The sequence below is a fragment of the Lepisosteus platostomus genome, chromosome 7 (assembly GCF_059453375.1).
Source record: "Lepisosteus platostomus isolate fLepPlt1 chromosome 7, fLepPlt1.hap1, whole genome shotgun sequence".
Taxonomy (NCBI): Eukaryota; Metazoa; Chordata; class Actinopteri; order Semionotiformes; family Lepisosteidae; genus Lepisosteus; species Lepisosteus platostomus.
This window is the reverse complement of record NC_142617.1, coordinates 34670971-34685309: the sequence shown is the minus strand read 5'-3', so window position 1 is coordinate 34685309 and position 14339 is coordinate 34670971. Positions and strand designations below refer to the sequence as shown.

The 14339-nt window shown below is 43.1% G+C and overlaps 1 protein-coding gene across 2 annotated transcripts in view; it reads left to right on the top strand.

Annotated features, from left to right (window-relative positions):
- The window catches only part of LOC148658597 (CTTNBP2 N-terminal-like protein), a 54045-nt gene extending 40144 nt beyond the window's left edge, over positions 1–13901 (top strand). For both annotated transcript variants that reach the window (XM_088639984.1, XM_088639985.1), the window contains 3 exons: positions 2901–3131; positions 5753–5860; positions 8054–13901. In XM_088639984.1, coding sequence (XP_088496110.1) covers positions 2901–3131; positions 5753–5860; positions 8054–9304 — 1590 coding nt within the window. In that variant the 3' untranslated portion in view covers positions 9305–13901. The remainder of the gene's footprint in view (positions 1–2900; positions 3132–5752; positions 5861–8053) is intronic.
- The last annotated feature ends 438 nt before the right edge of the window (positions 13902–14339 follow it).

Here is a 14339-nt window from a genome sequence, read left to right as displayed (position 1 = left end):
GAAGATGCAGTTTAGGTCAGAAAATGTGGACAATTTCTTTTTTTTTTTTTACTGTCGATGCATACTCACTGACATTCACAGCCATGCAATATTAAATCACGTTCAAAATCTCAAAATCAAGTTCACTGGAGAACAGAAGAAAAGTGTCCTCGTATTTCCATTCCCAATTTTGGCCCAGGTTAGGGTCCCTGAGCCAGATAAGAAGGTGTTTTGTCGGCTCCATTTTGTGCTAAGTTACAGAAACAAGGTGGGGCTATATATATATATCATAAAGAATCAAAGCATAGCACAGTAACCAACTGTAAGACATTCTTTTTATCTCCCCTGTCCCCTTCTGAAAACGCAACCAAGAGGATGGACACGGGCTCTTTGTACTAACACTGTAATCTACAGAAAGCAGTGGAGGCTGACATTCTTTGTTTGCACTGTAAGGCAGGAAGGATCAAAGAGCTAATTGTTGCCTCCCGGGCCCTGAGGCTGACAGGGCAGTGGTGAAGTGCCTGTAGAAGAATGTTCTGAATGAGCTCAGACCTGCCACACACAGGTCATGGACAGGACCACGGTCAGCAAAGCCGGGAAGAGACCGCAGGGGGACCCTGCATCTGTGGTGCCATGTTCTTTTCCTATATGTCAAGTCTCTACAGACATGGGGCCCTTTTCATAAACTTTGCCCACCCTGCTAAGTTGACGTTTCTTTTGTAGCACAAAAGCAGTTCAGTAAAGTCATAAAGTGCCGTGTAAATCTCTCAGGATGCTGATTTAAGAGCCCCTGTAGGCGGTTCTGGCTTTTTCTGCGGATTGTGTAACATTAAGAGTTTATCTTTTCTCAAAAAGGTGCATTAGGCCCTTTCTTTATGAATGAGGCCTGTAATATTTTATTTAATGCTTCAGTAAAGCCTATTGAGAAGCTGGAGTAAAAATAAGATATGCCAGAACAGGCACTCAGAGCTGGCTGTTCCTAGGATATCACCCAACAGTGACCTTGTTCAAAGAAAAAGCTTGATGAATCCAAAACAGCCTAATAGCCTTTTGAGGGCTTTTTCTTCTTTTTTTTTTCTCAGGTTTATATAACAAGGAAAACAGCAACAGTTATTACTGCAGCTATCTGGTGCATAATATAACTCAGAATCATCTCAAGATAGGCAGACAGTGGCTACCTTTCCTGGTGCAAATTAAGTTCTTTCTAGGCAAGTGTATTCTCAAGCATTACCATGGTGGTTTCAAGTATGAATACCCGCCCCCCCCCCCCCCCCCCAAGGATTATATGGTTATCAGGGTTGCTTCAATCTAGAAGGAAATGGCTTATGTTCCTTAATGCTATAAATATATATTATCAGCATAGCACACTCAAGAGAGGAAGTGAAATAGCCTGACTGTCCTGAAACGTTCTACACTGGTGGTGAACATCTGAAGTTGGGTCAGTACTGATTAACTTTTGTATCTCTATATAATTAAATAGCAAAAGCTTCTTCATTACAATTGTCCACTGAGTCATCAATGCACAATATATCTAAAAGAATGCCACTTAACAGGGAGCCATTATCTACCTCTTCATCCACCTGGGACTAGGAGCAGACAATGATATAATCGTGGCAGCTGCAGAGTCACAGTAAGACCTCAATTTTGCATCTCATCAGACAATAGAGCACTAAAAATTTGTGTTCAGTGTAACATAAAATTAACAGCAAAGCCAGGGCTTATTCAGAGTTTTTTAGGAACCCTTTTTTTTTAAAGTTGCCTGGCCTTTCCAATATGCAAACCCACTTGTTCACTGAAAGGGTTTGTTGACTGGGAGTTTTAGAAGCAGAGGGTTTTTATATTGGGGGTTAATGCTGGTATTGGATTTGGAGAAACTAAAACACCGTAACCCTACGCTCTCTCCCTGCTGCCACTTGCTCTCCAGGGACAGCCTGTTCAGTTGCTCTGGACGATCATTAGCTTGGTCCCTGCAGTGAAGCTTCAGAAACTCATGGAGCCTGAGCTGCGTGACTCTCAGCCTCCCCTTGAATGAAACAGCTGGGCTGGCTTCTGTGAAGAGCCTGTCAGCAGATGCCATCTGCTGAGCTTCCCTTTCCAGCAGTGAAATTCTTTGCCCCTCCAGAAGGGTTAAGTCTCCTTTCCTTGGCGCGTCTCGAAGGCTGTGTTTCTCTTGGCTCTGTCCGGGAGGCTTCAGAAAAGGCACAGAGGCACTTGCTGTCAGACTTCCACTCGCAGTTTCCTGTTTAGTAATTCCTGATCCCAAAGCAGGCAAGCAGATAACATTCCCATAGACTGTAACAGTTAGTGTGGTCTTGCACATGATGTCAGATGATATTGATTTATACTAGGTTAATATTTACACTGAATTCTTTAAGCAGGATTGATTTTACCGCACACAACCGTAACACGTCATCTTACCATGAGTAAAATATTAGAACATGTATTTGGCCTTGGAAATCTCCGAGAAGATTTCTTTTTTTTTTGTTTCAACTTTATTTTTTTAAGATGCAAAAAAAGGTGTAAAATGTAACAACCATAAGAATTTTGCTCAACAGAATATAACAAACATAACTTTTTTAAAGTTAATGTATTTTAAATTGTGGGGCAAACTAAGTTTTAAAATCGTGTTACAAACAGGGAGCCCTGATACAGAGATCATTTCTGTGGAATGTAATACCAACCACAGAGCAGAGCAGACACAAACACTGGAGTACTTCGAGAACCAGATGTTCCCAATATCTTCACATTCAGCTATACATCCCATGGGTTAAAAATGTGTTAGAGGACACTGGTTAATTCCTTATATTTGAACCTTGAATTTTAAAATCTGATCTATAACTCAGGAGAGACAATCCACTTGAATATGCTCCTGTTGCTCATAAAGGTGTCAATAGCTGTTTTTTTTCTTATCCCTGTTCCAGGCCCAGCACAGAGACGCGTTTGTGCAGGAGCGCTATGGGAAGTACAATCTCAGCGACCCGTTCCTGGCCCTGCAGCGGGACAGCGAGGTGGGGCGGGGCCTGGCGCAGCCGGAGAGGGGTCCACTGTGCTCCAGTCCACTGACCATCCTCAAACTGGTCATGTCCCACTGCAAGAGGATGCAGGAGAGGATGCTGGCTCAGCTGGCCGCAGCAGAGAGCAGGCACAGGAAGGTACGTGGGGAGGAACACTCTCTGTGGTGGATTGTGATGATGATGATGATGATGATGATGGTCAGCCATTGTGGACAATTCATTGATTGTGGCTGTAGGTTTTCACATCAGTGTTAAGCCTGATGGGCGGCATTGTGTCACAGTGGTTACAACTGCTGCCTGTTTCCTCCAGGACACAGTCAAAAGACATACTGGTAGCTTAATTGCCTTCTGGGAAAACTGCCCTGGTGTGAGTCTATTTGTGTTTGTGAGTGTGTTTGCCCTGTGATGGACTAGCATCCCATCTTGGGAGGCCTTATACCCTGTTGCATGCTGGGACAGGCTCCAGTCTCACCCCCCAGCCTTGAATTGGAAGATGTGGTTACAAAAGGGATGGATGTTAAACCTGATTTGTGCAAAGCAATACTTTTCCTTTGTGCAGGATTTTGATGAGTCATCAGAAACCACACTTGGCCTCTGCAATCTACATGCAATCTGTCTATTGTCATTTAAGATATATATTTTTTAAATTTGGTCTATAGATAATACTTTAAGAAGACAATTAAGGTTTTATTTCCAGACCCACACTAACCTGTGTATAAAAGAAGCGCCTTGTTTTTAGCTAATGCACATCCTCTTAGAACAAACAATAATGACAGTACCATACTTCTCAAGTTTCCGGTGGCCTGTAGAGACAAAACTCCAGTATCAGGCATTGGGACAAATTAACCAGTTCACTTGAGCTGTGCTGTGTCTGTATTCACCACTCAAGCTTGAACATTTTCTCAAAAATACATAGGTTTCATTTCTATGGCTATAAAATACAAGGCTTCAGCTAATATATACGAATGTATTAAAAAATAATATGAAGCAGAAATTTATCAAACTGTAACAATGTTTCTTTTGAAACTTGGCTGAAACATACCTTTTAAACATGCATATTCTGCGTTGTGTATTTCAATTGCAGTACAATTTAAGCAGTACTGTATATCCATCCAACCTCAGAAAGTTGTGGTCTTATGAATCTTAGGTTCTGGGCTTGATTGCGGACTGGGTTGCCTTCAGTGAGTTTAAAGGTTTTCGTGTGTTTTTGTGGGTTTTCTCCAGGTGCTCCACTTTGGTTTCCATCTCCCAAAAGACATGTTTGCTAGTCGTTGGTCCCTAAGTTAGGTGTGTCTGAAGTGAAGTAGACTGGCGTCCCATGAAGAGTGTCGTCTCACCCCGTGTCCTGTGCTTCCTGGATAGGCTCTGCGTTGTCACCTTTACCAGAAATAAGCATCTTTCTGCTAATGGATATACCATGTAGCACTTAACTGTCTGCTTCACATTGTGTGCCGAACGTTTTATTAATTTCTGAATATTAAAAAGTGTAGGATTCAGCACCATCCAGTACAAGAATTTCACATGAATAAATGAGATATTTTTGCCCAGCCCCTATCCAGACACTGACTGAACAGGAGCCACACAATAGTTCTCTTTACCCCTGAGATTGGAGTAAAAACTGACCCCTTTGTTCACTCCTGCTGTTTTGTTCCCCAGTTTCTGCCACAGACAATAGCTCTGTTGTCATCTCCCAGACGCAGACAGACTGGTCCAGAGGAATGAGCAAAAGAGGGCAGCTTTTCAGTTTGGAGGCAAAGGCCTGGAGGTAGAGGCTGAATAGCGCTGTCAGGACAGTTTCTAGGAAGCACACAGCATCTGCCATTTTAAAGGCATTTATTATATGACTGGATTATGCCATTTTCCCTAACGGAGACTCATGTCAACTGCAGTGCCTCTGCAGCAACAACTGCACTAGAACCTACCTGATGCACATGGCAGACTGTCATAGCTATGTTGCCACTACATCAAGCTTGCGCATGATAGCGCAGGGATTATGGGGCCATTATGATGTCACCACCAGAGCAATAAAGAAACTGGACTCATGATAGTGCCAGGGCTGTCATTATGATGTCACCACCAGAGCAACGATAAAACCATACTTAAGATAGTGGTAATGTTATCATTATGATGTCACCACCAGGGCAGCAATATAACTGGACTCATGACCCATATTATACAGTTATGGTCTAGTTATAATTTGTATTTAATGCAATAATAGCCAGAGACCTCTCTTTCTGAACACCCAGCTTTTAGCAGGACTTGAATTTGCCCGTGACAGTGATATAAAGGAACTAGTATAAAAGGGAAAAGCTGTGTCATGTGACTTTTCTAAAACAACATTCAATACAGTTCCTAACCTGTCACTGTGGTTCAATGTCTGTGCCACATTAAAGCTTTGTATAGTCCCAGCTCTCGAGCTAGTGATTAGCTGGTGGCCTGAGGTGGGACCTGAGCTTGTACAGTACAATCATTGTTAACTTTCTACCCTGAGCTGTGTAACCGTTATGAGGTTTATAACCAATTATGAGTTGTTTTTGAACTTTTATCAACCATTTCGTATGCATGTCTGTTATATTGTCCTCTGTAATTGTAATTTAATGTAATGTAATTAAATTAAATGTAATTTAATATACAGTTTTGTGAATCTTTTCTTTGAAATGCACTATACTGTAATACTATTTGATTTATTGATTGACCTTTGACTGATAGTTTTCCTTGTCCATTTGAAACTCACTCCTGCCCTCTTCTGTGCATGGCAGGTCATTGCAGACCTGGAGGAAGAGAAACGCCGGCATGCCCAGGACACAGCCGAGGGCGATGATGTCACCTATATGCTGGAGAAGGAGAGAGAACGCCTCCTACAACAGGTACTTGGGTACTGCACCTATCTGTCTCAAAGAAGACACCCCATTCTGTCATGCCTGAAAACACAGCAATATTGGACTGGATCACTCAGGATCTTCACAGCTTGATTCCTGTGGCTTGATGGGAACCTGAGAGCTTCCAGTACTCTTAGTGGGGGCTACATCATGCCTCTGTCCGACACCTTAGACTGTTATCTGTGCTGCTGGTCATATAATGGGAAATAGTGATGACATAATTGTTAAGGATTACCTGAACAAAATTAATCCGTTGAGCCACACTTCTCTGTGAAGCCTCTGCCTGTTGGGCAGGCAAAGACTTTCAGCGACTGCGTATGTAGAATATGGTCTTTTATCAAGATTAGTTTGAGTGACACTATCACACTGCCAGCTTGATCAATGTCATGAGTTCAAGCAAACTGATCACATCCTTTGTGGGATACCCAATCCCGATAAGAGTAAAATCTTAATCCTAGTGGAAGGAGGGTGATTGTTTAGTTTAAAACACAAGGAGCTGAGGAGGAATTGTTCTGAAATTAGTTTGTTGTGTACAGATTTATCTTTCCTCTTTGTACAAAAGAAAACTCAAAACTGAAATATTTTGCTTTTGAGTTCTGTTGCCTGCCTGTGTCATTAGGGAAAGGTGAATCCCTATTGCAAAAATATGTCTTTTAATTGCAAAACAAATGAACAGCTCCTATAGTATTTTTGTGTTGTGTGCAGCTGTAAGGTGTGTTATCTAAATTATTATTTTTTTAAATACTGTAAATAGTTATTTATCCTTCACAAAACAGCCTCTTTCCTAAACCATAGGAAAACAAACAACAACCACAAAATAAGTCATTTTTTGTCAGTGGTATGATGGTATTGTTTTCTGCCAAAGCCTCTACTTGACATTGTGCCCACTGGATACTTGGTCATCATGGACTGAAAATATCTTTTTTTTAATCATTCGCAAATGATAGGGTGCACTGTTGACATCTGGAGGGACTCAATTAAGAACAAAAGCTGTGTGATGTAATATTGCATTCCAGGATGCTTCCGTTTAGAAATGATTCGACCCTTGTTTCACTTCACCACAGCTTGACTGTGCAAATCCTAAAGATTCCTTTACGACACTAGTCTCTTCAGCCCCAAAAACAGCCAGGAAAGAAAAAATCAGGCATCCGAATTAGATTAAACAAACATTTTGTGGCACGTGTCGAGTTTTTTTATTATGGAATATTGTGTACAGAAAAAACGTAAACAGTGAAAAAGAGCATGTTTGGTGGTAGAAGGATGTGACGAGGATTACCCACAGTGGAGGTGCATGAAATTGAGTGCCAGTGAAGTTGAAGGTTTAAAAATGGTTTTATCGTCTTATTTCCCTGGGACTAGGTTTGCAGTGATGTCTAAAACCCAGTATGTCTACATTTTGGCCATAGGTTTGGTGTCTGGGTTGTGGGCTGCCACCTTGAAAAAGAGTATGCATTTATTCAAATCCCATGGCCAGCAATCCTACTCCGTTAGGCCCCTGAGCAAGGCCCTTAACCCCAGCTGCTCCAGGGGTGCCGTATAAATAACTGACCCTGCGCTCTGACCCCAAGCTTCTCTCCCTGTCTGTGTGTCTCATGGAGAGCAAGCTGGGGTATGTGAAAAGACAAATTCCTAATACATGATATTGTATATGGCTAATAAAGTGATCTTATCCTAATTTATACAAGGGCTGGAGCAGTGAGTTGAGCAAAATAATAATTGGTGATTTCAGAAATTGTTAGGGTTTTAGAGAGAATATCTGCGGATTTCCCCAAAACGTAGTATTTACCTTGATGAGCATTTCCTGTATGCCATGTAAAAGAAGCATTGTGAGCATTTTCTGCATGTCATATAAACAAAAAGGCATGGAAGAAGCCTGTATGCAACCCAGAGCAAAGGACAGTAGCAAGCTGGTAACTTTGCAGGGTATCACTTTTCTTGTCAATCCGTGTAATGACTCCATAGAGGGTTCATTAATTTAATTTGTAATTGGATTTCATCTGCAACCTGGATTTAAAATAAAACGTTTAGGCTGATGTTTTAGTGAGAGTTGTTTTCACCACAAGAGCAGCATGTGGAGGACTCCTGCTACAGGCTACTCAAGCAGACATGGTAGCAGGTAAAAGCATGAAGCCCGAAATGTGACTTTGCCCTTGTCCGCGTGTCCACGTTTGTGTCTTGCAGCTGGACTTTGAGAAGGCGCAGGTGAAGAGGCTGGAGAAGGAGCAGAAGAAGCTGTCTGGGCAGGCGGAGGAGGACCGGGCGCAGCACAAGCAGCTGTCCTCCGCACTGGCCAAGGAATGCAAGAGAGCCACGGCGCGCGCGGCCGAGGAGAGCCAGCGGGTGGCCGAGCTCGGCCAGCGGCTGGAGGAAGAGCGGGGGGTGACCCGGGGGCTGCAGGCCGAGCTGGAGGCCGAGAGGAAGCGGGCCCTGCAGATGGAGGCACGAGCGGAGAAGCAGCTGGACGAGTTTGACACCGAGAGGGAGCAGCTGAGGGCCCGGCTGAAGAAGGAGGAAGGTAGGAGTAAGGAGCTACAGGAGGAGGTAGAGAGACTAAGGAAGGAGCTAGCAGAGTTGAGGGGCAGAGAGGGCCTCCCCCTGGTGCCCACCATGGCCTCCGTAGCCTGCCAGAATGAAGCCTCAGCAAAGCCGGCAGCCAAATCATCCACCCAGCCTAAAATGAATGGGCATTACCTCAAAGATGGCGATCCTTCACCAGGGGAGAAGACCAGCCAGGAAAACGGGGTGGAGAATGGCGGCCTGCACTCCCCTGTCCATCTCCACCAGAGCCTGTCCCCCACTAGCACAGCCTCCTCTTCCCTCACCTCCTCCCCTTGCTCCTCTCCGGTTTTGGCTAAGCGCCTAATGGGGCTTTCTTCCACCAGCCCTGGCTACCAGTCCTCCTACCAGGCTGGCATCAACCAGCGCTTCCAGGCTGCCCGCCACAAGTTCCAAGCCCAGGCCGAGCAGGAGCAGCAGGTCGGCGGGGTGTCTCCTCGTTCCCCCCGCGACCTGTCGCCCACTGCTGCCGAGCATAGCTCCGCCAAGCAGCTGGCACGCAACACTGTCACGCAGGTGCTCTCCCGCTTCACCAACCAGCAGAGCAAACCGGGCTCCCCTAGCAACAGCTCCCCCTTCGGCACGGACTATCGCACCCTGGCCCCACCACCCCATTCCCGGGGTGATCATTCCCCAACTGCCGGCAAGGTCTCCAGCCCGCTGTCGCCTGGGATCAAGTCTCCCACTATCCCCCGGGCCGAGAGGGGCCACCCACCCCCCATCCCTCCCAAGAAACCAGGTCTGGCCCAATCTCCAGCCTCCCCAGTACCGCCGGGCAGAGCCAGCCAGTTTCCAGAGCTCTCCGGCAGCTGCGGCCTCACCTCCTCCCCCGAAGCAGCTAAGGAGCCCGATCTGCTGATGTCAACCACCAGCTAACCATGGCCACACCCACCTTCCCATGGTGCACCCCTTCCTCCGTCAGCATTCCACAACTCTGTACTGACAGACTAAGTTTGAAGAAACACTGTTTTAGTTAATTTATTACAGTTGATATTATGTTGAATTTTATTCCTCATAGATGAAGTTGTAACCTTTCTACGTGTACTTCTGTATTTATCATTATGTTTATTATTGTCAGAATGAGAAAATTGACATTGAATTCTAAAAACCTTCACTGATTCAGCTATGTCCAGCTGAAGTGAGTCCAGCAACATGGAGTCACTTATGCCACAAATGTATGGCCTCCTCATGTTTTAAAGAAATTTTGCTTTGAAGCGCATATAAGCTTATAAATAGTATTATGTTTTCCAAACTCCATTCCTTGGAGTCTGTAGGCTTTCTTTAATTTGGTAAAAGTGTGAGATCACAGAAAAAGGATACATTGATCCAATTAATGTAATGAAACTTTAAGACAATTGCAAATGGGAAGAGACAATTTGTTTGGTTACAATTTACTAATTGATCTGATGATACCCCAGCATCAAAACCTCTCGATTAGATGAAAGAACCTGCTCCATTGCACATGAAGCTTAAGATAGTACTTATTCAGTTCAGTTGTTTAATACTCTTTCTTAAGAAAGGGGAAGTACTCTACAGGCTCTGATTGGGTGGTCTTAAGTCACTACCACTGACCCAAGCCCATCTCTGAGTACACCTCTGTTGCACCTCTTTTTAAGAAAGAAGACTCTCTTTCTAAAATCCGGCCTTGCCTTAAATGCTATGCCAGGCTTTCCTCTTTAACTCAATGCGTTATGTCCGTTTCTTCATTGCTCCCCAGTCGGTCAGGTTGCTTATAGAGATGAGCCAGTAATCTTTCATTAATGCATCCAAGAATTCCATACAGCACTCCATAGTGGTGACTGAGCTGATCGAGAGGTTGGTCATTCTCCGAAGTACTGCTGCCATCACTGTAGAGCAATGGGGCATACCTTCAGCACAGTAAGCACTGACCATAGACAAGACTGGGATATCTCTGCTCTTTCTCAATGGATTTGTTTTCAGGGTTTAATATTTCCCATTGAAGTCTTTCACCCCCTGCAACACAGTAGCCTTTTGGTAGGAAAGTCTTGAGAATGGCTCGGGAGGAAAAGTGAGTGGAGTCACAATGCCCCCTAGTGGTCCTTGAGCAGTGCATCACCTAATTTGTCCTTTGACAAACCTTTCTTTGGGACTCTGATTTGCAAGTGAAATCTAAATTACTTAGGCTGTTTTGAATGGTTTCCCTAATTAGATCTCCTTTAACTGATTCCATCCCTTGGATTCAGTAAAGCAGTGTTGTGACAGAATTCTTTCTGCATTCCACAAACTCTTCGATGAGCTGTTGTCATTCATCCATACATTTTATATCCACTTCTCCCAATTCAGGGCTGCAAGGGAGCTGGAGCCTATCTCAGAAAGCAGATACAGACACACAACATGCACACTCACATTACTTAATACTCTATTTCCGATTGCAGTCAGGGTAAACCCAGTCTTTAGATGTGTCAATTTTATGCCATCAGCCTGGACTCCAGTTTGCATAAAGCAAAAGTTCTTTTTGGGCCACAGACAGTCACAAGTCTGTCCCAGCTTCACCAGTTACAAGTACAGCACTTTGAGTCCTCCAATCAGAAGGCATTCACAGCTTCAGCTGCAGAAAACAGAGCCAATGAAAGGACTTTTAAAAATCCAGAAGGAAACAGATCACAATTAAAATCCACCCATTTCTAACCACTTTTCCAATTCAGGGATGCAGAGGAGCCAGAGCCTATCCCAGCGAGCAATAGGTGCAGGTTAATCCCTGGATGGGACACCAGTCCATTGCAGGGCACACACAGGCACAGATACACACTCACACCAGGGCCAATTAACCTACCGGTATATCTTTGGACCGTATGTAGAAGCCACAAACAAAAAGAAAGTACAAACAAACTCCACACAGATAGTACGGAATAGACCCAAGACCTCAATGCTGCATGGCAGCAGTGCTAACCGTTTTGCCACAGTGCTGCACGCAATACAAATCTTGAGTGACAAAAACATTTTGTCCATGTCTAAGAAAATATGGACATGAGACAACACCTACCACTGGGGAAAATGAGAAACTCGCACAGGATGTGGTGAACCATATTGACCCTCCAGTCCCACTCGTCTTGGATCAGTCCAAGACAGAACAATTCCTTAAAAAGTCCCTCAGATCACAGAGAAAATGAAATCTGAATTGTAATTGCAACCTTTGCTGAACTGAGGCTGTGAATAACCAGATGGCAACCTTGCAGCGCTTTCAGAATATATTTTTTGATTGCTGTATTTTATTCTGATTCCCAGTGTTTTAATTCAAGAACTCTTCCTTAAGAAATCACGGACTAGGATTCTGTGAGTTCTCTTTAAAGTTTTTACAGACTCTCTGCCCAAACCAGTTAAGGTGATCAGGCTGACTCTTGCAATGTCTGTTGTCGGCAGACAGACTCAGGTCTGTCTGTAAAGAATTCATTTTTAAAAAATCAAAAAGGCTGTTACTGTATATAGCATTCCTGAAATACTGGGCTTGCTGACATCCCTGAATATATTGTGTCGAAATGCTATTCATTAAAAATCAAGCTATGATGTTATTTTAACAAGTTTTGAAAACCTGTCCTCTCTTAAAGTGACCAAAAAATTGTACAGTAATTCCCATCCCTCTTGGGACTGGCTTCAAATGAAGGCCAATGAAAACTTTAATAGAATATGGAATGTGGGACACACTGAAAAGTGGAAAATTCTGGAAAAGAGTATAGATGGGTAAATATTGTACCTAATGGTAAAGTGAAACCATTGGGTGAATCCCACTAAGCCCTGCAGCTAATGAATACAGAATCCGGGGACCTGTACTGTATATCATACAGTTTTAAGATATTGTATTTATGTTGTAATATGATATCAAACCCTTGCACTGTTTCCTAAACCTTGATTTGTAACAGGCAGACAGGTGCATAGCACAACTGCCTCAAATATCCTATTTTAAAGCAGACAACAGTTTTTATTCAAAATTAACTTGTCTGCATTATTTCACTAGTTGTTAAGAAGGGAATTTCTGCATTGCAATTATTGCCGTTTTATAGATTTTGCAGTTACAGTATGTTCATAGTTTACTGGAGGACCAAAACACCTGACACTGTAGGGATAATATATATATACCCATGTATATACAGTAGATTTGAAACTATAGACAGTACATATATAATGACTAGCAGTAGATGAATTAACACTGAAGATACACTGAATTTTTTATTGTGACAGCTTACAAAAGCACATGACAAAGAACTTAGATTTTTTTAAAGATCTTTATATAAATATTTTATACACATTTATACCAAAATGAACCAAATCAGTACCCTGATCTTGCTGTTTGAACTGCCAATTATTGTTTTGTATATAATGCTGCACCTGTAGGTTTTCTGTAAGTAAGAAGATACTCACTACTCTGCAATACACTCCTTTAAGGCTGCATGACTTCCTATGGTTTGTTTCACTTCTGGGTTGTACCCCTTAGTATCAGGGAGTTTGTAGGGCTTGTTAAAAGCTACAGAGCTCTCACTGGTCATAGATATCACATTACAGCAATACCTTGAATTTGTTATTTGATGTTTTGTGACTTATATCAGACATAGATGTATATACGGGCGAGCCACAGTCCAGCAGGTGTAAAAAGGCCACCCTAGGCATGCCCTAGCTGTGGTGTTTAACTGCTACAGTGTGTTGGTGATTTAATTTTACTTTTCAAACATTTAAACTAAGTAACTGAGCAACCCACCTGCTTTTGGGGTCAAAGCAATGTTTTTGCAAGAGCTTAGAAATGAATGAGTTAAGGGAGAGCTTAAGACCTGCTGGATCATGGTGCTCCTGGAACAGGAATGGCCACCCCCCGTACTGGAGCCATCATGGTGCAGAGGTAAGGCAAGGGGGCCTGTCATCCTTTATTTCTAAGCCTGGGGTGTCTCATCCCTGAGGCCTGGTGTCTCTTCAGGGTTTAATTCCAACTCGGCTATTAATGACCATAATCAACTTGAGTTTGACTTCACTGGACCAATTTAACAGCTTCCCCCCGCTCTTAAGGAGCTGCTGCTTTAAAGACACCTTGAAGCCCTTCAGACACACTGTTTGACCAGGATTAGGCACACATGTCCTAGATCACTAAGCATGCCTTTTTAATGCGGTACATGGCACCGCAGGATTTACAAAAGGTCATATGTTTGCCTTCCGTATTGCAGTTTTCTGGACTGGCAGCTATACGTTTTTGATTCTGCATTTTTAAACTACTAAAAGGCTTGTAAAGAATTGTATTAAAGAGCGTTTGTATAATTCACTCAGATGATGGATACAGTTTCCTGGGATATCCCAGTAGTTCAGGATGGCAAATTCCTTTGTCACCTGAGTCTATTGTGGGCCATCACAAAGGATATTTGCTTTCATGTAACTACAGGGTTTATGTTTTACATTTTTACGTTTACTGTATTTATGCTGGATTTTGGTGCTCAATTGTAATATCATTAATAACAGTAAAAAAAAATTAAAAGGCCTGTTAGCTGCAGTCCTTACGGCCACAGTCCAATAATTTTGCAAACACTCACAGCCTGTAACACCCTGAAAACAAGGTTTATACTGTATAAAGTCATCGATCAGTCAAATTATCCAACTGAGAGCTCTCCCGTAATAAAAAAGACATGTGGCCAGAGTTGTGAGCCTTGTGATTGCCTTGTCTCAGCAGAGGTGGAACAAAGTGAAAGTTAACACCTTCCTTCTGATTTTACAAGCCAGTAATTACCTCCCAATACCTCACAGAGTTGCATCAGGACAAATTAACCTCTGTTCGGATTGTTTCCTCATGCTAACATTGGTGGCACACACTACTGTCTTTAGTTCTCAAAAGGATTTTCATTGTGGGCACATTTCTTGTGATTTCATTTCTTGCCCATGAAAAACCCTGTGAAAGTGTTTGGGAGAATTCTCTTGC